We start from the raw sequence: 25,030 nt of genomic DNA, 5'->3' as shown, positions 1-25,030 counted from the left end.
CCTAGACCATGCTACCATGTTACCATGATACCAGCCCTAAGAGCCCCTAGACCATGCTACCATGCTACCAGCCCTAAGAGCTCCTAGACCATGCTACCATGTTACCATGTTACCAGCCCTAAGAGCCCCTAGACCATGCTACCATGTTACCAGCCCTAAGAGCTCCTAGACCATGCTACCATGTTACCAGCCCTAAGAGCCCCTAGACCATGCTACCATGTTACCATGATACCAGCCCTAAGAGCTCCTAGACCATGCTACCATGCTTCCAGCCCTAAGAGCTCCTAGACCATGCTACCATGTTACCAGCCCTAAGAGCCCCTAGACCATGCTACCATGTTACCAGCCCTAAGAGCCCCTAGACCACCATGCTACCAGCCCTAAGAGCCCCTAGACCATGCTACCATGCTACCAGCCCTAAGAGCCCCTAGACCATGCTACCATGCTACCATGTTACCAGCCCTAAGAGCCCCTAGACCATGCTACCATGCTACCATGATACCAGCCCTAAGAGCCCCTAGACCATGCTACCACGTTACCAGCCCTAAGAGCCCCTAGACCATGCTACCATGTTACCAGCCCTAAGAGCCCCTAGACCATGCTACCATGATACCAGCCCTAAGAGCCCCTAGACCATGCTACCATGATACCAGCCCTAAGAGCCCCTAGACCATGCTACCATGATACCAGCCCTAAGAGCTCCTAGACCATGCTACCATGTTACCAGCCCTAAGAGCCCCTAGACCATGCTACCATGATACCAGCCCTAAGAGCCCCTAGACCATGCTACCATGATACCAGCCCTAAGAGCCCCTAGACCATGCTACCATGTTACCAGCCCTAAGAGCCCCTAGACCATGCTACCATGCTACCATGTTACCAGCCCTAAGAGCCCCTAGACCATGCTACCATGATACCAGCCCTAAGAGCCCCTAGACCATGCTACCATGATACCAGCCCTAAGAGCTCCTAGACCATGCTACCATGTTACCAGCCCTAAGAGCCCCTAGACCATGCTACCATGCTTCCAGCCCTAAGCGCTTATAGACCTTTTTGATGTGACTCGTTGGGTTTCTCCCAAACCCCCCTCACCCACTAAAGTGTGTTTGTGTCAAGGTTGCCAGGTTTCGTATGATGATTCCCGGGTTGCCAGGTGTTGTGATGATCCAGCTTGAATAGACTAACTAACCCTCATCCCTGTTCTATACTGTATGTAATAGTCCTCTTGAACCAAACGTTACTAACTTAACAATACATTTCCTGCATCCTACCTTAAGATATTTAAGGAAACAGACGATCTGTGTAAGGACACTAGATATGGTTCCTGAAGGCGTGATCATATACATCCAAGCGTCTGTATACTGAGAGATATGCTGTTTATTTACAGGAAGTGTAAATGTTTCTCCTGTGTGTGAAAGATGTTAAGTAACTCTGACCCTTCTGCGTTTAAAAAAAAAAAGTGTGACTGTTGGCTTCTGGTTCAGAACACAACTTTATTCTTAATTTTTTATTTTTTGTATGGCGTTAAAGCAATGATCTTGGAAGATATTGAAATGGAAATATAGCTATTGTTGTATCCCCATGTCATGCCCCAGTGCAGTGAGACTTCTGACATCTGGTTTTTCATTGACGTGATGTACCAGAGAGATTTTCATCTGACCTGTTGAAATGATGCTGTAACTGTGTGAGTGTGTGTGAGTGTGTGTGTGTGTGTGAGTGTGTGTGAGTGTGAGTGAGTGTGAATGCTTGCTTGCATCCACCAGTGTGTGTGTGTGTGTGTCCTCTTCATACAGAGTGTTTTTGTGTCCCTCTTCAGAAGTCCCTCCCACTTTATTAAAAAGCCTATTGTCATAGCTGTCACATTCTCCTGTGTGGTGATTGGATAAGACCGTTTTACAGGAGCCATTCTGATTGGTTAGGGACTCGGGAGAAGCCATTCTGATTGGTTAGGGACTCGGGAGAGACCTCTCCTAATCAGTCATATGTATTATTATTGTGCATTTGTCATGTATATTATATATGTCTAATTTACCGAACTGTGACAACGAAGAGACATTTATTGTTATTATAAAAATATTCATATCTGTGTTACGTGTGTAAATTTGTTAAGGAGCATGCCAAAATAAATCCATGTGAGTATTATACTAGAAATCCTCTGTGTTGAACTCATTAGGGTGATAAAGACCTTGTTCCTCCTCAAGCTATGGGGGAATAATACTGTTTTTTTCTTGTTTCTAATTGACCAATGCTAATAAAATGGAATTTAGACGCTCAATTTGGGTCTCTATTTTACTTTACTCTGTGGTTCATACTTGCTTCCTGTCCTTGTGTCCCCTATTATCATCGTCAAAGTAAAGTTTTCTCTCAACACAACTTTACAGTATGTATGTTTTCTCTCAACACAACTTTACAGTATGTATGTTTTCTCTCAACACAACTTTACAGTATGTGTGTTTTCTCTCAACACAACTTTACAGTATGTGTGTTTTCTCTCAACACAACTTTACAGTATGTATGTTTTTATAACCTGTAGTCTTTTTTGTGACAGACTTAACTTTGTCAGTGTGACAATTTGGCTCAAGATTTACTTCTGGCTTCCCAAGATTATATAATCTCATAGTCATGATAGTCAGGACTTTAAAATCAATCCAGTAGGCATTTTAGCTCACCCACTCATTGTTTTGGTGTGTGTGTGTGTGTGTGTGTGTGTGTGTGTGTGTGTGTGTGTGTGTGTGAAGATAATGATTAAAAGAAAGAGATACAAGTAATGACAAACTACTGACTTGGAACTGTCCTGGGTCAAAGTTCACCTAGGACAGAAGAGAGGGGACAGATTGGCTACACGTTTCAGCTGATCCTCTGTTGTTGTTGTTGTTTAGGGGTTTGCAGCGGATGAGTTGAAGACCGAGAGCAGGAGAGAGAGAGAGAGAGAGAGTGAAGGAAGTCTGTATTCATGTAAGGAGTTTAGACGAGAAGAAAACAGCAGTGTATGATAATGGATGCAGGTCAACGTTTTGACCCGGAGCTTCCTGACGAAACCAGAAGCACCAGCAGGACAGATATCTCAAGTGTGAACCAACATCCACCCTGCTTTCTAAACCTGCTGTTGGCGGTACAGGTAAGCCCCTTGGTCACTCAGCTAAGTGACAAAGCCATTGTTGTAGTTAAATGGAATATATTTACGCATGACTGTAAGTTGCTTTGGATAAAAATGTCTGCATTATGGCATATATTATAGTATATATATACAGTGAGGGAAAAGGGTATTTGATCCCCTGCTGATTTTGTACGTTTGCCCACTGACAAAGAAATGATCAGTCTATAATTTTAATGGTAGGTTTATTTGAACAGTGAGAGACAGAATAACAACAAAAAAATCCAGATAAACGCATGTCAAAAATGTTATAAAATTATTTGCATTTTAATGAGGGAAATAAGTATTTGACCCCTCTGCAAAACATGACTTAGTACTTGGTGGCAAAACCCTTGTTGACAATCAGAGGTCAGACGTTTCTTGTAGTTGGCCACCAGGTTTCCACACATCTCAGAAGGGATTTTGTCCCACTCCTCTTTGCAGATCTTCTCCAAGTCATTAAGGTTTCGAGGCTGACGTTTGGCAACTCGAACCTTCAGCTCCCTCCACAGATTTTCTATTGGATTAAGGTCTGGAGACTGGCTCGGCCACTCCAGGACCTTAATGTGCTTCTTCTTGAGCCACTCCTTTGTCGCCTTGGCCGTGTGTTTTGGGTCATTGTCATGCTGGAATACCCATCCACGACCCATTTTCAATGCCCTGGCTGAGGGAAGGAGGTTCTCACCCAAGATTTGACAGTACATGGCCCCGTCAAATGATGCAGTGAAGTTGTCCTGTCCCCTTAGCAGAAAAATACCCCCAAAGCATAATGTTTCCACCTCCATGTTTGACGGTGGGGATGGTGTTTTTGGGGTCATAGGCAGCATTCCTCCTCCTCCAAACACGGCGAGTTGAGTTGATGCCAAAGAGCTCGATTTTGGTCTCATCTGACCACAGCACTTTCACCCAGTTGTCCTCTGAATCATTCAGATGTTCATTGGCAAACTTCAGACGGGCATGTATATGTATTCTTGAGCAGGGGGACCTTGCGGGCGCTGCAGGATTTCAGTCCTTCACGGCGTAGTGTGTTACCAATTGTTTTCTTGGTGACTATGGTCCCAGCTGCCTTGAGATCATTGACAAGATCCTCCCGTGTAGTTCTGGGCTGATTCCTCACCGTTCTCATGATCATTGCAACTCCACGAGGTGAGATCTTGCATGGAGCCACAGGCCGAGGGAGATTGACAGTTCTTTTGTGTTTCTTCCATTTGCGAATAATCGCACCAACTGTTGTCACCTTCTCACCAAGCTGCTTGGCGATGGTCTTGTAGCCCATTCTAGCCTTGTGTAGGTCTACAATCTTGTCCCTGTCATCCTTGGAGAGCTCTTTGGTCTTGGCCATGGTGGAGAGTTTGGAATCTGATTGATTGATTGCTTCTGTGGACAGGTGTCTTTTATACAGGTAACAAGCTGAGATTAGGAGCACTCCCTTTAAGAGTGTGCTCCTAATCTCAGCTCGTTACCTGTATAAAAGACACCTGGGAGCCAGAAATCTTTCTGATTGAGAGGGGTCAAATACTTATTTCCCTCATTAAAATGCAAATAAATGTATAACATTTTTGACATGCGTTTTTCTGGATTTTTGTTGTTGTTATTCTGTCTTTCACTGTTCAAATAAACCTACCATTAAAATTATAGACTGATCATTTCTTTGTCAGTGGGCAAACATACAAAATCAACAGGGGATCAAATACTTTTTTCCCTCACTGTATATTAGATGTGTACTTACTCTTGAAACAGTTCAACATAAACCGGTATGGAGAAACATGCAGTGACCACAGACCACATGCAGGTTGTTGTTTAAATGTCAGTTGTAGCCTACCTACCACTGGCTTGTTGTTGGTACCTCCCACTGGCTTGTTGTTGGCCTACCTACCACTGGCTTGCTGTTGGTACCTACCTCCCACTGGCTTGCAGTTGGTACCTACTGTCATGACGTTGGCCTGTGGGTAAGGTTTATGACCCCCCCCATAAATACCTTTCTCTCTTCCACTCTCTGAATCTACTGAAGGACTAGAATAGCTGTGTTAAATATAGAGAGTCTGGGAACATCAAACAAATGGGGAAAGGTACCACATATTTTGTTAATAAAACCAGTTGGAAATATGCTTGGGAACGTAATGAGTATGTATGTCAGTTTGGTTGTCATCTGAGACATTATGACTGATGACAGGACGACATAAACTGTACCTGAGAAAGTATACGCCCTCTAGTTATCAGAGTCACATGGAATTGTTATGCAATTGAAATGTTTGATATTGAAAATGTTTGTTAGGAGATGAAATGTAATTTTAGCTTCCGAATGAGAGATTTGGGTTTTCATAAGGAAAGTGCCCTGCTCGATCAGTGGCCCAACCCTGTGAAGAGACAGGGGTTATAAACGATGAAACACCTCCCTCCCCCTCTCCACTATATAAGCCTTTGACGAAAAGATAACCAGGGGTTCCAGTACGGGAGGTCTGCAGCCTCTACGTTAGAAGGACACACATGTCAAGAACAGAACTAAGCCAACCTCGGCGTGAGCTCTGGTATGAACTGGTATGAACTTTGAGCTTATTCACTACAGAAGTGCTACTTCCTAGCCGTTGAGTTAGCAGCGGCCGCTGTAACGTGGGCTAGGAAAGGATGGACGACGGATCCAGTCTAACAGACGGACGAAGATACCACCACGTATCGAATTTACCACCAGAGACATTCTTGCGAGGACAGGAAGGTCTGTTGGCCAACCCGGCCAGCATCTACGACCAATCTACCGAAGCGCAGCTCAGAGTAAATATTTATTGCATTTTCCTTTTCCAAATGGGCGGTAATTTAGAATGCATAAGATAATGTATTTACGATAGCATAGCTGCTGTTTCTGTGTTCCTAAATCTTCCCGCTCTTTTATTCAAGCCCAACCCCCTTTCCTTTGTGTAACCAGCTTTCATACAGGTTCCGTCCACCAGGGGTGAATTCTGTATGACATCATTGTATTCTGTGTATTTGTAATTCTGTGTGATTAGTTAGGTATTTAGTAAATAAATAATTAAACCCAATTTTGTATTGCTGATTCAACTTGTTAGCCAGGGTTCGTGAAGATAGCCAAGAATTTACAACTTTCATTATGAGACTGAAAATAAGACAAGGGTTAATATTGACTGTTATCGATGTAAAATATTACAAAGTATTTTAAGAGTTTATTCGGAAGATAACGGCTCTATAAACGTTCTTCCGTGGTGCCCCGACTTTCTAGTTAATTACATTTACATGATTAGCTTAATCAGGTAATATTAATTACAGAGAAATCATTTTATAAGTTAGCATGTCATATCACTTAATCCGGCATAGCCAAAGACATGACACTACCTACCACTGGCTTGTTGTTGGTACCTACCACTGGCTTGTTGTTGGTACCTACCTACCACTGGCTTGCTGTTGGTACCTACCTACCACTGGCTTGCTGTTGGTACCTACCTACCACTGGCTTGCTGTTGGTACCTACCTACCACTGGCTTGCTGTTGGTACCTACCTACCACTGGCTTGCTGTTGGTACCTACCCACCACTGGCTTGCTGTTGGTACCTACCTACCACTGGCTTGCTGTTGGTACCTACCTCCCACTGGCTTGCTGTTGGTACCTACCTACCACTGGCTTGTTGTTGGTACCTACCACTGGCTTGTTGTTGGTACCTACCTCCCACTGGCTTGCTGTTGGTACCTACCTACCACTGGCTTGCTGTTGGTACCTACCTACCACTGGCTTGCTGTTGGTACCTACCTACCACTGGCTTGCTGTTGGTACCTACCCACCACTGGCTTGCTGTTGGTACCTACCTACCACTGGCTTGTTGTTGGTACCTACCACTGGCTTGCTGTTGGTACCTACCACTGGCTTGTTGTTGGTACCTACCACTGGCTTGCTGTTGGTACCTACCTACCACTGGCTTGCTGTTGGTACCTACCTACCACTGGCTTGCTGTTGGTACCTACCTACCACTGGCTTGCTGTTGGTACCTACCCACCACTGGCTTGCTGTTGGTACCTACCCACCACTGGCTTGCTGTTGGTACCTACCTACCACTGGCTTGTTGTTGGTACCTACCTACCACTGGCTTGCTGTTGGTACCTACCTACCACTGGCTTGCTGTTGGTACCTACCTACCACTGGCTTGTTGTTGGTACCTACCTACCACTGGCTTGTTGTTGGTACCTACCACTGGCTTGCTGTTGGTACCTACCTCCCACTGGCTTGCTGTTGGTACCTACCTACCACTGGCTTGTTGTTGGTACCTACCACTGGCTTGCTGTTGGTACCTACCTACCACTGGCTTGCTGTTGGTACCTACCTACCACTGGCTTGTTGTTGGTACCTACCACTGGCTTGCTGTTGGTACCTACCACTGGCTTGTTGTTGGTACCTACCACTGGCTTGCTGTTGGTACCTACCTACCACTGGCTTGCTGTTGGTACCTACCTACCACTGGCTTGTTGTTTGTACCTACCTACCACTGGCTTGCTGTTGGTACCTACCTACCACTGGCTTGCTGTTTGTACCTACCTACCACTGGCTTGCTGTTTGTACCTACCTTCCACTGGCTTGCTGTTGGTACCTACCTACCACTGGCTTGCTGTTGGTACCTACCTACCACTGGCTTGCTGTTGGTACCTACCTACCACTGGCTTGCTGTTGGTACCTACCTACCACTGGCTTGCTGTTGGTACCTACCCACCACTGGCTTGTTGTTGGTACCTACCTACCACTGGCTTGCTGTTGGTACCTACCCACCACTGGCTTGTTGTTGGTACCTACCCACCACTGGCTTGCTGTTGGTACCTACCCACCACTGGCTTGCTGTTGGTACCTACCCACCACTGGCTTGCTGTTGGTACCTACCACTGGCTTGCTGTTGGTACCTACCTACCACTGGCTTGCTGTTGGTACCTACCTACCACTGGCTTGCTGTTGGTACCTACCTACCACTGGCTTGTTGTTGGTACCTACCTACCACTGGCTTGCTGTTGGTACCTACTTACCACTGGCTTGCTGTTGGTACCTACCACTGGCTTGCTGTTGGTACCGACCTACCACTGGCTTGTTGTTGGTACCTACCTACCACTGGCTTGCTGTTTGTACCTACCACTGGCTTGTTGTTGGTACCTACCTACCACTGGCTTGCTGTTTGTACCTACCCACCACTGGCTTGTTGTTGGTACCTACCCACCACTGGCTTGCTGTTGGTACCTACCCACCACTGGCTTGCTGTTGGTACCTACCACTGGCTTGCTGTTTGTACCTACCACTGGCTTGTTGTTGGTACCTACCTACCACTGGCTTGCTGTTTGTACCTACCACTGGCTTGTTGTTGGTACCTACCTACCACTGGCTTGTTGTTGGTACCTACCCACCACTGGCTTGTTGTTGGTACCTACCTACCACTGGCTTGCTGTTGGTACCAGTTTCATACTGCAGTTCTGGTGAATCTCTCTCTCTCTCTCTACAGCAGGTGTTTGTGCAGTGCTCTCTGCTGATTCTGGTCCTGGGTGTGTTGCAGCAACATCTACTGTTACAGGATGGAGAGAGAGAGAGGTTACTGTGCTCCATGTTGTTCTACTCCGGTCTCTCCACTCTGATACAGAGCTGTCTGGGGACATGGTGAGGAATAATCACAATCAATCAATTAGTTAGTTTGCCCTTCTTTAAAACATTTATACATTATCTCTCCACTCTCTCACTCACACCTTTACATTTTTTAAAACATTTTTTTAGTCATTTAGCAGACGCTCTTATCCAGAGTGACTTACAGTAGTGAATGGATACATTTCATACATTTTTTTAGTTTTTTTGTACTTGCCCCCCTGTGGGAATCGAACCCACAACCCTGGCGCTGCAAACACCATGCCGGCGTTGCAAACACCGTGCTCTACCAACTGTGCCACAGGGAAGGCCTGTCTATGATGATCAAACCCAAGCATTAAACACATTTGACAGACATGAATACAAATCCGAACTGTCTCATCCTCAGCCTTCCTCTGGTCCAGGCTCCTTCTCTGGAAATCCTTATCCCTGCTATAGTCCTCACTGCTCAGATTGGTGAGTTAACTACATCAATCTGACAACCTACCATTTACCTCAGACCAAGTTCACACTCAGGTTGTACAACTGATGTAAAACTCCTTTGACACAACATTGTGTTTTGGCTGACAAACTCATCCAAATAAATATAAAAATATCACAACCGTTGTGTGAAATGCGTTGTGTATCCGTTGTACAACACGAGTGTGAACATGGCCTTTGTATCTCGTTGTTTGTATCTCGTTGTGGTTAAATGGTACTTACTGCTATTGCTCTCCTGCAGTTACTGAACCGGCCTGCAGAGGGCACTGTGAGGAGAGTGAGGAGGATATTCTACCCAGAGCCAACCCAGTCAGAGAGGTACTGTACTCCGGCTGTAGTGCTGCTGTCCGTGGTGCTGAACCCACAGACCAGACCACTTCCTCTATCTCATTACCACTTCCTTTGTTACGGCAACATTCCGGAGTTATGTTTAGATTCAAATCATTTTTCATTACCTTTATCAAGAGACTTTACTACTAAAATAGTAAATCAAATCAAATTGTATTTGTCACATGCGTCGAATACAACAGGTGTAGTAGTAGACCTTACAGTGAAATGCTGAATACAACAGGTGTAGTAGACCTTACAGTGAAATGCTGAATACAACAGGTGTAGTAGACCTTACAGTGAAATGCTGAATACAACAGGTGTAGTAGACCTTACAGTGAAATGCTGAATACAACAGGTGTAGTAGACCTCACAGTGAAATGCTGAATACAACAGGTGTAGTAGACCTCACAGTGAAATGCTGAATACAACAGGTGTAGTAGACCTCACAGTGAAATGCTGAATACAACAGGTGTAGTAGACCTTACAGTGAAATGCTGAATACAACAGGTGTAGTAGACCTTACAGTGAAATGCTTTACTTACAAGCCCCTTAACCAACAATGCTTTAAGAAGTTAAGAAAAAAAAGTGTTAAGTAAAAAATAGAAAATAAAAGTAACAAATAATTAAAGAGCAACAGTAAAATAACAATAGCGAGGCTATATACAGGGGGTACTGGTACAGAGTCAATGTGGAGACTATATACAGGGTGTTACGGTACAGAGTCAATGTGTAGGCTATATACAGGGTATTACGGTACAGAGTCAATGTGGAGGCTATATACAGGGTGTTACGGTACAGAGTCAATGTGGAGGCTATATACAGGGGGTACCGGTACAGAGTCAATGTGGAGGCTATATACAGGAGGTACCGGTACAGAGTCAATGTGGAGGCTATATACAGGGGGTACCGGTACAGAGTCAATGTGGAGGCTATATACAGGGGGTACCGGTACAGAGTCAATGTGGAGGCTATATACAGGGGGTACCGGTACAGAGTCAATGTGGAGGCTATATACAGGGGGTACTGGTACAGAGTCAATGTGGAGGCTATATACAGGGGGTACCGGTACAGAGTCAATGTGGAGGCTATATACAGGGGGTACCGGTACAGAGTCAATGTGGAGGCTACATACAGGGGTACCAGTACAGAGTCAATGTGGAGGCTATATACAGGGGGTACCGGTACAGAGTCAATGTGGAGGCTATATACAGGGGGTACCGGTACAGAGTCAATGTGGAGGCTATATACAGGGGGTACCGGTACAGAGTCAATGTGGAGGCTATATACAGGGGGTACCGGTACAGAGTCAATGTGCGGGGGCACCGGTTAGTCAAGATAATGGAGGTAATATGTATATGTAGGTAGAGTTATTAAAGTGAATATGCATAGATAAATACAGTTTTTTACAATCACGTCGACACTAATTTCAAAACTCTAGACACAAAACTCAAAACGGCCATCACTTGTAACACAGGCCGTCCAATGTTCAAAACATTGCACTGAGCATTCATATCTTTAAAGAAACATTGCACTTGCAGAATCATTGGTTCAAATAACCAATTTATCATGAAATACCATAGGAACATTAATTTAGATCAGCCAACACACAAGATACAATAGAAACAGTGTCTGATAAAGAATGATGATGAAAAACTACATCCATAGATAATGTAGTCCAATTGGTTCAATGTTCCACGGTAATTAATGTCAATATGGATCTGCTTTTAGTTCAATGAACAAATGATCTGACCTTTATGTGTTTTGTTTCCAAGCAATTGAGAAAAAAAGTGTCCTGAGTTTCGAATTTTAGATCATCGGTTGTGAGTTTTATGTCTAGAGTTTAGGAAAATGACATCAAGGTTCTGAAATTAGTGCCAAAGTGATTGTAAAAATCTTTAATGGAGATTAGATGTTCAGGAGTCTTATGGCTTGGTGGGGGGTAGAAGCTGTTTAGAAGCCTCTTGGACCTAGACTTGGCGCCCCAGTACCGCTTACGGTGCGTTAGCAGAGAGAACAGTCTATGACTTGGGTGGCTGGAGTCTTTGACAATTTTTAGGGCCTTCTTCTGACACCGCCTGGTATAGAGGTCCTGGATGGCAGGAAGCTTGACCCCAGTGATGTACTGGCTCGTACGCATTACCCTCTGTAATGCCTTATGGTCGGAGGCAGAGCAGTTGCCATACCAGGCAATGATGCAACCCGTCAGGATGCTCTCGATGGTGCAGCTGTAGAACCTTTTGAGGATCTGAGGACCATTGCCAAATATTTTCAGTCTCCTGAGGGGGAATAGGTTTTGCCTGCTTGGAACATGTTAGTTTGTTGGTGATGTGGACGCCAAGGAACTCTCAACCTGCTCCACTACACCCCCCCCCCGTCAATGAGAATGAGGGCGTGCTCGGTCCCATTTGGTCCCATAAACTCTCCTAATATATGGGACTTCTAGTGCTTTTCAAGTCCCTTTACAATTATAGAAATGAACCCCCCCAAAACCAGGAGACTAAACAAAAACATCAAAGAAGGGAGAGAAGGCGATGTATCAGTGGAGGGGAAGGTTGTTTTTTAACCTTTATTTAACTAGGGAAGTCAGATACAATTCTTACTTACAATGACGGCCTACTCCGGCCAAACCCTAACCCGGACGACGCTGGGCTAATTGTGCGCCGCCCTATGGGTCTCCTAATCACGACCGGTTGTGATACAGCCTGGAATCAAACCAGGGTCTGTAGTGACGCCTCTAGCGCTGAGATGCAGTGCCTTAGACCGCTGAACCAGGGTCTGTAGTGACGCCTCTAGCACTGAGATGCAGTGCCTTAGACCGCTGCACCAGGGTCTGTAGTGACGCCTCTAGCACTGAGATGCAGTGCCTTAGACCGCTGCACCAGGGTCTGTAGTGACGCCTCTAGCGCTGAGATGCAGTGCCTTAGACCGCTGCACCAGGGTCTGTAGTGACGCCTCCAGCGCTGAGATGCAGTGCCTTAGACCGCTGAACCAGGGTCTGTAGTGACGCCTCTAGCACTGAGATGCAGTGCCTGCGCCACTAGGAAATTAACCTGGTTTAGAGTAAAGGGTGGAATTGGGGTTAGGATACGAACCCAGTTTAGGGTAAAGGTTTGGGTTAGATGGTGCTCAGTATGGTAGAGAGGAGTGTCTTACAAGTGTATTGGTGTGTGTGTGTGTGTGTGTGTGTGTGTGTGTGTGTGTGTGTGTGTGTGTGTGTGTGTGTGTGTGTGTGTGTGTGTGTGTGTGTGTGTGTGTGTGTGTGTGTGTGTGTGAGGCTGATGTAGACATTAACGTATGACGAGTTTAATTCCAAAACGCTATATATCCATTTTCAGTAATGTTGGTAAATGAGCTTTTATTGTTTAAAGATATTCTGAGAGATTGGTGTGTTTTTCTCTCACTATCTAATCATGACAGTGTTCTACCCTACTTGGTACTGTCAGGGCACAGTGTTTCCTCCTACTTGGTTCTGCCAGGGCACTGTGTTTCACCCTACTTGGTTCTGCTTGGGCACAGTGTTTCCTTCTACTTGGTTCTGCCAGGGCACTGTGTTTTACCCTACTTGGTTCTACCAGGGCACTGTGTTTCACCCTACTTGGTTCTGCCAGGGCACAGTGTTTTACCCTACTTGGTTCTGCTAGGGAACAGTGTTTTACCCTACTTGGTTCTGCCAGGGCACAGTGTTTCCTCCTACTTGGTTCTGCCAGGGCACAGTGTTTTATCTCTACTTGGTTCTGCTAGGGCACAGTGTTTTACCCTACTTGGTTCTGCTAGGGCACAGTGTTATACCCTACTTGGTTCTGCCAGGGCACAGTGTTTTACCCTACTTGGTTCTGCCAGGGCACAGTGTTTTACCCCTACTTGGTTCTGCCAGGGCACAGTGTTTTCCCCCTACTTGGTTCTGCCAGGGCACAGTGTTTTACCCCTACTTGGTTCTGTCAGGGCACAGTGTTTCCTCCTACTTGGTTCTGCTCGGGCAAAAACTATATGTGCACCCAGGGTTGGCCCCAGGATCTCATTAAAATGCAAATAAATGTATAACATTTTTGACATGCGTTTTTCTGGATATTTTTGTTGTTATTCTGTCTCTCACTGTTCAAATAAACCTACCATTAAAATTATAGACTGATCATTTCTTTGTCAGTGGACAAACGTACAAAATCAACAGGGGATCAAATACTTTTTCCCCTTTTTTTTTAGCGTTTTTCATATAAATCTAAAATCAATTAATTAAAAGTCTTCCAGCAGCAATACTTTACACACAAATGTACATGTAGGTACCCAAATGTGAAAAATTGGTGGATTTAGTTTTATGGAAATAAACTCTTGTTCAGAAAACTTTATCTGCAGGTTATTTGTATTGATTTTATAGACCATTTATCGATATTTACTGCAATTAAACCATATTGTCACTGCAATTAAACCATACTGTTCAATGGTGTGACATATATCATGTCATCTCCCTTTCTGTCCTCATCTCTTGATATTTTTCTGCAATTCAGCCATTTTGTTTCTATCTGTACTGTACAGTGAATATTTCACCAACCTCTCCCTCTCTGTTCTAGTCTAATGCAGGACCATATGTAATCTCTCCCTCTGTTCTATTCTAATGCTGGGCCATATCTAATCTCTCCCTCTCTGTTCTAGTCTAATGCTGGGCCATATCTAATCTCTCCCTCTCTGTTCTAGTCTAATGCTGGGCCATATCTAATCTCTCCCTCTGTTCTAGTCTAATGCTGGGCCATATCTAATCTCTCCCTCTGTTCTAGTCTAATGCTGGGCCATATCTAATCTCTCCCTCTCTGTTCTAGTCTAATGCTGGGCCATATCTAATCTCTCCCTCTGTTCTATTATAATGCAGGACCATATCTAATCTCTCCCTCTGTTCTATTATAATGCAGGACCATATCTAATCTCTCCCTCTCTCTTCTAGTCTAATGCTGGGCCATATCTAATCCCTCTCCCTCTTCTAGTCTAATGCTGGACCATATTTCTCCCTCTGTTCTATTCTAATGCTGGGCCATATCTAATCTCTCCCTCTGTTCTAGTCTAATGCTGGGCCATATTTCTCCCTCTGTTCTATTCTAATGCTGGGCCATATCTAATCTCTCCCTCTCTGTTCTATTCTAATGCTGGGCCATATCTAATCTCTCCCTCTCTGTTCTATTCTAATGCTGGGCCATATCTAATCTCTCCCTCTCTGTTCTATTCTAATGCTGGGCCATATCTAATCTCTCCCTCTCTGTTCTATTCTAATGCTGGGCCATATCTAATCTCTCCCTCTGTTCTAGTCTAATGCTGGGCCATATTTCTCCCTCTGTTCTATTCTAATGCTGGGCCATATCTAATCTCTCCCTCTCTGTTCTATTCTAATGCTGGGCCATATCTAATCTCTCTCCCTCTGTTCTAGTCTAATGCTGGGCCATATTTAATCTCTCCCTCTGTTCTATTATAATGCTGGGCCATATCTAATCTCTCCATCTGTTCTAGTCTAATGCTGGGCCATATCTAATCTCTCCCTCTGTTCTATTATAATGCTGGGCCATATCTAATCTCTCCATCTGTTCTAGTCTAATGCTGGGCCATATCTAATCTCTCCCTCTGTTCTATTATAATGCTGGGCCAAATCTAATCTCTCCCTCTCTGTTCCATTCTAATGCTGGGCCATATCTAATCTCCCTCTCTGTTCTAGTCTAATGCTGGGCCATATCTAATCTCTCCCTCTGTTCTATTCTAATGCAGGACCATATCTAATCTCTCCCTCTCTGTTCTAGTCTAATGCTGGGCCATATCTAATCTCTCCCTCTGTTCTATTATAATGCTGGGCCAAATCTAATCTCTCCCTCTCTGTTCCATTCTAATGCTGGGCCATATCTAATCTCCCTCTCTGTTCTAGTCTAATGCTGGGCCATATCTAATCTCTCCCTCTGTTCTATTCTAATGCAGGACCATATCTAATCTCTCCCTCTCTGTTCTAGTCTAATGCTGGGCCATATCTAATCTCTCCCTCTGTTCTATTATAATGCAGGACCATATCTAATCTCTCCCTATGTTCTATTATAATGCAGGACCATATCTAATCCCTCCCTCTCTGTTCTAGTCTAATGCTGGGCCATATCTAATCCCTCTCCCTCTTCTAGTCTAATGCTGGACCATATCTAATCTCTCCCTCTCTGTTCTAGTCTAATGCTGGGCCATATCTAATCCCTCTCCCTCTTCTATTCTAATGCTGGGCCATATCTAATCTCTCCCTCTGTTCTATTATAATGCAGGACCATATCTAATCTCTCCCTCTCTGTTCTAGTCTAATGCTGGGCCATATCTAATCTCTCCCTCTCTGTTCTATTCTAATGCTGGGCCATATCTAATCTCTCCCTATCTGTTCTATTCTAATGCTGGGCCATATCTACTCTCTCCCTCTCTGTTCTATTCTAATGCTGGGCCATATCTAATCTCTCCCTCTCTGTTCTAGTCTAATGCTGGGCCATATCTAATCCCTCTCCCTCTTCTAGTCTAATGCTGGACCATATCTAATCTCTCCCTCTCTGTTCTAGTCTAATGCTGGGCCATATCTAATCTCTCCCTCTCTGTTCTAGTCTAATGCTGGGCCATATCTAATCCCTCTCCCTCTTCTAGTCTAATGCTGGGCCATATCTAATCTCTCCCTCTCTGTTCTAGTCTAATGCTGGGCCATATCTAATCTCTCCCTCTCTGTTCTATTCTAATGCTGGGCCATATCTAATCTCTCCCTCTGTTCTAGTCTAATGCTGGGCCATATTTCTCCCTCTGTTATATTCTAATGCTGGGCCATATCTAATCTCTCCCTCTCTGTTCTATTCTAATGCTGGGCCATATCTAATCTCTCTCCCTCTGTTCTAGTCTAATGCTGGGCCATATTTAATCTCTCCCTCTGTTCTATTATAATGCTGGGCCATATCTAATCTCTCCCTCTGTTCTATTATAATGCTGGGCCATATCTAATCTCTCCATCTGTTCTAGTCTAATGCTGGGCCATATCTAATCTCTCCCTCTGTTCTATTATAATGCTGGGCCAAATCTAATCTCTCCCTCTCTGTTCCATTCTAATGCTGGGCCATATCTAATCTCCCTCTCTGTTCTAGTCTAATGCTGGGCCATATCTAATCTCTCCCTCTCTGTTCCATTCTAATGCTGGGCCATATCTAATCTCCCTCTCTGTTCTAGTCTAATGCTGGGCCATATCTAATCTCTCCCTCTCTGTTCTAGTCTAATGCTGGGCCATATCTAATCTCTCCCTCTGTTCTATTCTAATGCTGGACCATATCTAATCTCTCCCTCTCTGTTCTATTATAATGCTGGGCCATATCTAATCTCTCCCTCTCTGTTCTAGTCTAATGCTGGGCCATATCTAATCTCTCCCTCTGTTCTATTCTAATGCTGGGCCATATCTAATCTCTCCCTATGTTCTAGTCTAATGCTGGGCCATATCTAATCTCTCTCTGTGTGTTCCTATGTAGCTCCAGGGTATGACTGTGATGGTGGGCATGGTCCAGCTGGTTCTGGGTGTGACAGGTCTGAGTGGTGTGGTTCTGAGACACTGCGGTCCGCTGGTCATAGCCCCCCTGTTGTGTCTACTGGGCTTCTCCATCTACAGAGAGGCTGCTCTGCTCTGCTCAGACCACTGGGCCATCGCCGCACTGTACGTTTCTCTGTGTATCCGTCCGTCCTTCTGTGAATCCGTCTGTCTGTCCGTCCGTCCATCCATCCGTCCTTCTGTGAATCCGTCTGTCTGTCCGTCCGTCCGTCTGTCTTTCTGCCTGTCCGTCCGTCTATGTCCATCTGTGTATCTATATGTCTGTCCGTTTGTCCATCAGTCAGTCTGTCCTTCCTCTGTTTTCAAATGCTATTTTTGCCTTACTTTGTCAAACTCTCATGCATTCAGTCATGTTTTTGTGAACATTTATGAATATCTGAATTGTATATCATTTTATAGGATTGATAGGCTATAAGGTCTAACACTGTCATGTTTCCCTGTGTAGGACAGTCATTCTCCTAGTGTTCCTGTCCCAGCATCTACGCTCCTACATGCTCCCAGCATGCCTCAGCATGCCTCAGCTGCCTGTCTGCAGGATGCTCTCTGTGAGTCTCTCCTGATTGGTTGATTGATTGATTGTACCCTTTCTGACATGCACTTTCAACATTTTAAGGGAATCGCTTTATTTTTATGTTCCCATTTTAGCAAGAAAATCAAAGCACGTTACTGTAGATGTGAAAGGGAACTGTATATATATATTTTTTTTGTTGTTGCAGGTGCTGCTGCCCCTAATGAGTGTGTGGGCTCTGTGTGAAGTATTAGAAAGTTTTGGGGTTTTACGTCTACGTTCTGTCTCCGAGCTGCTGCCGGCACTGAAGACAAGTAACACTTCCCTTCCCGTACCTTTAAGGTCGGACCTCACTTCCTTCACTGTGCCGTGGCTCAGCCTTCCTCTGGCAGGTCAGCGGAGTTAATGAACACTAACGATAACTGTTTTATAGTCTCTGGTGACATGTTTATACGATAATAACCTGTGGTAGAACATAGAGACTGTCTAGTACATTTTTTTTAGTCTCCGTCTATGTCATCAATCAAATATAGAAATATTTTTAAGGTTCATTTCATGTTGTGAATATAAAAATATGATCTCTCCATATATACTGTGTGTGTGCGTGTGTGTGTGTGTGTGTGTGTGCGTGCGTGCGTGCGTGCGCGTGTGCGCGTGTGTGCGAGTGAAGCAGAGGCAGGTCTACCCCTGCTGTCAGTTCGAGGCATGGCGGCCGGTGTCGTTGCAGCCCTCTCTTCCTCTGTCAGTTCAGTGGGGATGTACGTGCTAACAGCCCGGCTCCTGGGAGTCCCCCCTCCCCCCGCTGCAGCCTGTAACAGGGGCCTTGGGGCCCAGGGTCTGGGCAGTGTGGTGGCTGGCTTGATGGGTGCGCCACTGGGGCTCAGCAGCAGTGTCCCCAACACCTGTACTCTGGGACTCAGCCAGGTACTGATGATGATGTCATGTGAGCATCATTTAGAAGTCAGTCCTCTGTTTATCTCTGACGGTCAGTTTCCCAGGCGCGGCTCAAGTCCTAGTCCTTGACTAGCTGCTTAATTTGGGTCCGGGAAAACTTGTATCTGAGAACAGGGCCCGTATTCACAAAGCGTCTCAGAATAGGTGTGCAGGTCTAGGATCAGAGGGTCCACCCTCTTATTCAATATGGTTTAAAAGGCAAAACTGATCCTAGACCAGCACTCGTACTCTGAGACGTGTTGTGAGCGCTGATTTCCCGCTCTGCATACAGTGTCTATGTTTGACCCATCTCCTCTCTCTCCTCCGGTCTCGGTCCAGGCAGAAAGTGTCTATGTTTGACCCATCTCCTCTCTCTCCTCCGGTCTCGGTCCAGGCAGAAAGTGTCTATGTTTGACCCATCTCCTCTCTCTCCTCCGGTCTCGGTCCAGGCAGAAAGTGTCTATGTTTGACCCATCTCCTCTCTCTCCTCCGGTCTCGGTCCAGGCAGAAAGTGTCTATGTTTGACCCATCTCCTCTCTCTCCTCCGGTCTCGGTCCAGGCAGAAAGTGTCTATGTTTGACCCATCTCCTCTCTCTCCTCCGGTCTCGGTCAAGGCAGAAAGTGTCTATGTTTTCACTCTTTCCCATGATCCAGTCTGGGTCCATTTGGACAGTATGTTTTGAATCTTTCTCCTGCTCCTCTCTCTCTTCCTAGTCTGGGTCCAGGTGGACAGTGCAACTGACAGCCATCTTGGGACTGGCCCTAGGAGTGTCGCCTCGACTGACACAGGTCATCACCTCTGTCCCTTTGGCCATCTACGGTTAGTTTAATGATCTGTCCTCTTGTCTGTCTTTGTCCTGCGTGTCTGCCTACAAGTCTACATGTTATGTTTCTGTTGAGTGACTCTGACGACTAGAGGAAAAATGAACTGATAAAAGGTGATGAATTTCTCCTTCTCTCTCTCTCCATCCCTGTTCAGGTGCTGTTCTCAGTGTAACATACACTATCGCCGTGGCTACAGGCGTGAGGTACTTCCAGTTCACACACATCGACTCTGGACGTAACATCTTCAACATCGGCTTGGCTGTCTTCATGTCTCTGGTACTGCCTCACTGGTTCCGCATGCAGACCCTCTTTATTGATACTGGTAATTTCTCTAATATTAGACAGGTCCCAGATCTGTTTTGTGACGTACAGTCAACTCCAAGCAGACTTTAGACCAGGCCTAGTCTGACATCAGACTGGTCCCAGATCTGTTTTGTGCTCTCTTTCCCAACTCATTGTGGAACTGTCACGTTAAAAATGACTTGCTTGGCTTGACAGTGACATCAATGGACTACACGGCGCAAACAGATCTGGGACCAGGCTACTGTGACATTACACAGCCAGGGACAATAGAGCAATGTGGCTAAATTGCGTGTCTTGTCCATATCCTGATCGTGTGTATACCATCGTGTGTATACCTGTGCAGGTATGGTCAGTGTTGATGTCCTTCTCCATTCTCTTCTGACCTCACCTGTGCTCTTGGTGGGCATCCTGGCTTTCCTATTGGACAATACAGTATCGGGTAAAGTAAATTGTTACTATCTATTTCAACACTGGGGCGGCAGCGTAGCCCAGTGGTTAGAGCGTTGGACTAGTAACCGAAAGGTTGCAAGCTGACAAGGTCAAAATCTGTCGTTCTGCCCCTGAACAAGGCAGTTAACCCACTGTTCCTAGACCGTCATTGTAAAATAAGAATTTGTTCTTAACTGTCTTGCCTAGTTATATAAAGGTAAAACATTTTTTTTTTTAAATAAAAGTTGTTCATGATGTAAGCATAGAAATATAGTAACTAGAATATACAGTCCCATTCGAATCAATGTGGACTGAGGGGCTTTATCCATTCTAGTCATTATGTATAAGTTTTTTTTTTTTAAATGCACTAACATATCAGATGCATGATTCATTAACTCATACAGCACCTGAACATGATTCATTAACTCATATAGCACCTGATCATGATTCATTAACTCATATAGCACCTGAACATGATTCATTAACTCATATAGCACCTGAACATGATTCATTAACTCATATAGCACTTGAACATGATTCATGAACTCATATAGCACCTGAACATGATTCATTAACTCATATAGCACCTGCTTCTGATTCATTAAGTCATATAGCACCTGATCCTGATTCATTAACTCATACAGCACCCGATCATGATTCATTAACTCATATAGCACCTGATCATGATTCATTAACTCATACAGCACCCGATCATGATTCATTAACTCATATAGCACCTGATCATGATTCATTAACTCATACAGCACTTGAACATGATTCATTAAGTCATATAGCACCTGCTTCTGATTCATTAACCCATATAGCACCCGATCATGATTCATTAACTCATATAGCACCTGAACATGATTCATTAACTCATACAGCACCTGAACATGATTCATTAAGTCATATAGCACCTGCTTCTGATTCATTAACCCATATAGCACCCGATCATGATTCATTAACTCATATAGCACCTGATCATGATTCATTAACTCATATAGCACCTGAACATGATTCATTAACTCATATAGCACCTGATCATGATTCATTAACTCATACAGCACCTGATCATGATTCATTAACTCATATAGCACCCGATCATGATTCATTAACTCATACAGCACCTGCTCATGATTCATTAACTCATATAGCACCTGCTTCTGATTCATTAACTCATATAGCACCTGATCATGATTCATTAACTCATATACAGTGCCTTGCGAAAGTATTCGGCCCCCTTGAACTTTCCGACCTTTTGCCACATTTCAGGCTTCAAACATAAAGATATAAAACTGTATTTTTTTGTGAAGAATTAACAACAAGTGGGACACAATCATGAAGTGGAACGAAATGTATTGGATATTTCAAACGTTTTTAACAAATAAAAAACTGAAAAATTGGGCGTGCACTGTAGCACCTGATCATGATTCATTAACTCATATAGCACCTGATCATGATTCATTAATGATCTTTTCGGGTGAAAATAAAGACAAAAACGATGTCCAAACACCAGGCCTTAGTGTAACGACAGGTGCATGTCATCATGTGTCTATGTTCTTCTCTCAGGGTCTTCATCGGAGAGAGGACTTGACTCGGCAGAGATGGAGAAGACAGGATGGACATCAGTCGACAGTGGGCCAGGGTATCACCGGGAAGTGGTGTTAATTTATGAGTCCCCTTACCTCCTGAGAAGACTGTGGCACTTACCTTGGTTCAGGACGACCCCCTTCTCTGCCTGTAGGATCACAGATGATGGAGACATACTGTAGAGTCCCATCGGAGGATAGTAGGTCTCGTTTTAAAGTTAAAGTTGTGTGGTGTTGATATGTAAAGACAAGGACTGTGGACAATAGGCATAATATGGTATTAGCCAATGATGTAAATACAAACATATAATAATGTATATGCCGTACTGTATATGAAATGTACTGTGTGTCTACATAGTTAGTGACCTGAACAGAGTTTCCTTGTGTGATAGTGGGTTTGTATTGGTGGATTAATGGCATAGCTTTAGGAAGATGTTTTGAGTTGGGGGTGTGCTTTATAATAAATCCTTGCATGAATCTATAAATCATATTTGCGTAGCGGCATACAGACGAGCAGACATGTTTTTAGGGTTTCCACACATGGAAATACAGGGTATAGTATGAATATTTGTTTTTAGCTTTTTATAAACGCATTTCATACAATTCTACGTAAATTAAATAACATAAGATATTATAATATTTTTTTTTAACCACACACATGACTGACATGAGTGGCTACTCTGACTGACAACTGAGATCAATAAAAACAAACTGGACTTGAAGGCAAACAGTAGCCCAGGCCACTGAACGGACACACAGATTATAGAGCCTGTTTCATCATAACGCTCGATGGTTTTTTTGCGACTGCACATGAAGAAACTTTCATGAAATTTTCCGGATTGACTGACCTTCATGTCTTAAAGTAATGTTGGACTGTCGTTTCTCTTTGCTTATTTGAGCTGTTCTTGCAATAATATGGACTATGTCTTTTACCAAATAGGGCTATCTTCTGTATACCAAACCTACCTTGTCAAAACACAACTGATTGGCTCAAACGCATTAAGGAGGAAAGAAATTACACAAATTAACTTTTAACAAGGCACACCTGTTGATTGTGTCACGCTTGCTCCCGTTCCTCCTCCGTGGTGCTCGAGGGCGCCAGGCTACCCTTCTTTACACACACCTGTTACCATCATTACACACACCTGTTACCATCATTACACACACCTGTTACCATCATTACACACACCTGTCACCATCATTACACACACCTGTTACCATCATTACACACACCTGTTACCATCATTACTCACACCTGGTCCCCATTACACACACCTGTTACCATCATTACGCACACCTGTTACCATCATTACACACACCTGTCACCATCATTACACACACCTGTCACCATCATTACACACACCTGTCACCATCATTACACACACCTGTCACCATCATTACGCACACCTGTCACCATCATTACACACACCTGTTACCATCATTACGCACACCTGTCACCATCATTACACACACCTGTCACCATCATTACGCACACCTGTCACCATCATTACACACACCTGTCACCATCATTACACACACCTGTTACCATCATTACACACACCTGTCACCATCATTACACACACCTGTCACCATCATTACACACACCTGTCACCATCATTACACACACCTGTCACCATCATTACACACACCTGTCACCATCATTACACACACCTGTTACCATCATTACACACACCTGTCACCATCATTACACAAACCTGTCACCATCATTACACACACCTGTCACCATCATTACTCACACCTGTCACCATCATTACGTACGCCTGTCACCATCATTATGCGCATCAGCACTCATCGGACTCACCTGGACTTCTTCACGTTGTTGATTACCCCCTATATATCTGTCTGTTCCTCGGTGTTCCCTGTGTCGGCATTAATTGTTGTTATGTGTTCCTGTGCAGACGCTGTTCCTGTTCCGTTTCATGTCCGTCAGTTATTAAACCTTCACTCCCTGTACCTGCTTCTCATCTCCTGCGTCGATCCTTCCAGGTGACTACCTCATGAAGCTGGTTGAGAGAATGCCAAGAGTGTGCAAAGCTGTCATCAAGGCAAAAGGTGGCTACTTTGAAGAATCTCAAATATAAAATATATTTTAATGAACAGTTTTTTGGTTACTACGTGATTCCATACGTGTTATTTTATAGTTTTGATGTCTTCACTATTATTCTACAATGTAGAAAATAGTAAAAATAAAGAAATACCCTGGAATGAGTCGTTGTGTCCAAACGTATGTATATATTATAGGCTACAGTAGGCTACTAAATAAACTTTTCAGTGGCACTTTTCAGAATCACCCAATGATGAAGACATACAGTAGGCTATAAATCAAGGCGATGGCCGATGCACTCCTGCCAATAGCCTATCTCAAGATAAGCTACTTCGAAAAACAGCGCTGTTCACTCAGAATTGCTCAAAAGTTATTGAGAATTATACTTTTTTTGCTTCTACAGACAGACTAGTCTTTTCTTTTCAGCGAAATGGCAAACTGACAGCCGTAACCAACTGTAGAAATGTAATCCATAGATGGCACAGTTATGATTCAAGTCAGGACTGGCTAGCGTACCTCATGAGGTCAGAGGTTACAAGACCCTTCTATGGATTATATGTCTATGGCCACAACGCAACAAGCCGTTCTAAATTTGGGTGGCCTGCTTTTTTTTTTAGAAGCTGTTGATCCTCTGTGACTAAATGATGCTCTCTGGTGTAGTATTCTGAATCGTTTATTCATGTCTGTTCAGACAAGAGTAATAGAATTTTAGGAAAATATTTTCTTTATATAATTTTGGAATTCATTTGATCAAGGGGTGCCGTAGCACCTCCAGCACCCCTACTATGAAAATGTGTATTTGAATAATAAATAATGACAAATAAATAATTCTGGACACAGCGAAGGGGATTTGGCAGATGGCAGTTTGTAGTGACTGGCTCATGTTGTTTGTCTACTGAAATAAGATTATTAAAGGGCTCTAATAATCCATTTGGTTAACAAAAAGCTAGAGTCCACGCTCATGAGGATAAAACATATTTCTAAAGAATTGCGAAAATGCATTTCAGTCATTTAAAAAATAGTTATTTAAATAGTTTCTCACAACATAATATAACAAAATACATCTGACATATTTTCAGCACAAAGAAAATAATTCCTCAGATTTCATGAAGATAATATTAAAATTGACAATTTGACTGTGAAACACAAAGTTAGGCCAAACGAACACATGAAGACATGACTACAGATAAACCTGGACAGATCGCTAGACGTAGACCGAATAATGCAGACACACTGACAGACATATCA

General features: G+C 44.0%; 1 protein-coding gene across 5 annotated transcripts; it reads left to right on the top strand.

Annotated features, from left to right (window-relative positions):
• Positions 1-2,814: 2,814 nt before the first annotated feature.
• On the top strand, positions 2,815-24,626 carry slc23a3 (solute carrier family 23 member 3). Of its 5 annotated transcripts, none has more exons than XM_045707880.1 (14): positions 2,816-3,118; positions 5,700-5,902; positions 8,614-8,765; positions 9,136-9,203; positions 9,469-9,545; positions 17,054-17,235; positions 17,576-17,675; positions 17,847-18,030; positions 18,312-18,562; positions 19,286-19,391; positions 19,551-19,718; positions 20,043-20,138; positions 21,698-21,917; positions 23,637-24,626. In XM_045707880.1, the coding sequence occupies exons 2-13, from the start codon at positions 5,759-5,761 to the stop codon at positions 21,898-21,900; spliced, it is 1,731 nt and encodes a 576-aa protein (XP_045563836.1). In that variant the 5' UTR covers positions 2,816-3,118; positions 5,700-5,758; the 3' UTR covers positions 21,901-21,917; positions 23,637-24,626. The 5 variants fall into 5 exon arrangements, 4 of the variants coding, with proteins under 4 accessions (XP_045563837.1, XP_045563836.1, XP_045563835.1 ...); XM_045707879.1 differs by having other exon boundaries at positions 2,818-3,118; positions 18,309-18,562; XM_045707881.1 differs by lacking the exon at positions 5,700-5,902 and having other exon boundaries at positions 2,815-3,118; positions 18,309-18,562.
• The last annotated feature ends 404 nt before the right edge of the window (positions 24,627-25,030 follow it).

Source organism: Salmo salar, chromosome ssa25 (genome assembly GCF_905237065.1).
Source record: "Salmo salar chromosome ssa25, Ssal_v3.1, whole genome shotgun sequence".
NCBI lineage: Eukaryota > Metazoa > Chordata > Actinopteri > Salmoniformes > Salmonidae > Salmo > Salmo salar.
This window is presented reverse-complemented; position numbering and strand designations above follow the sequence as displayed.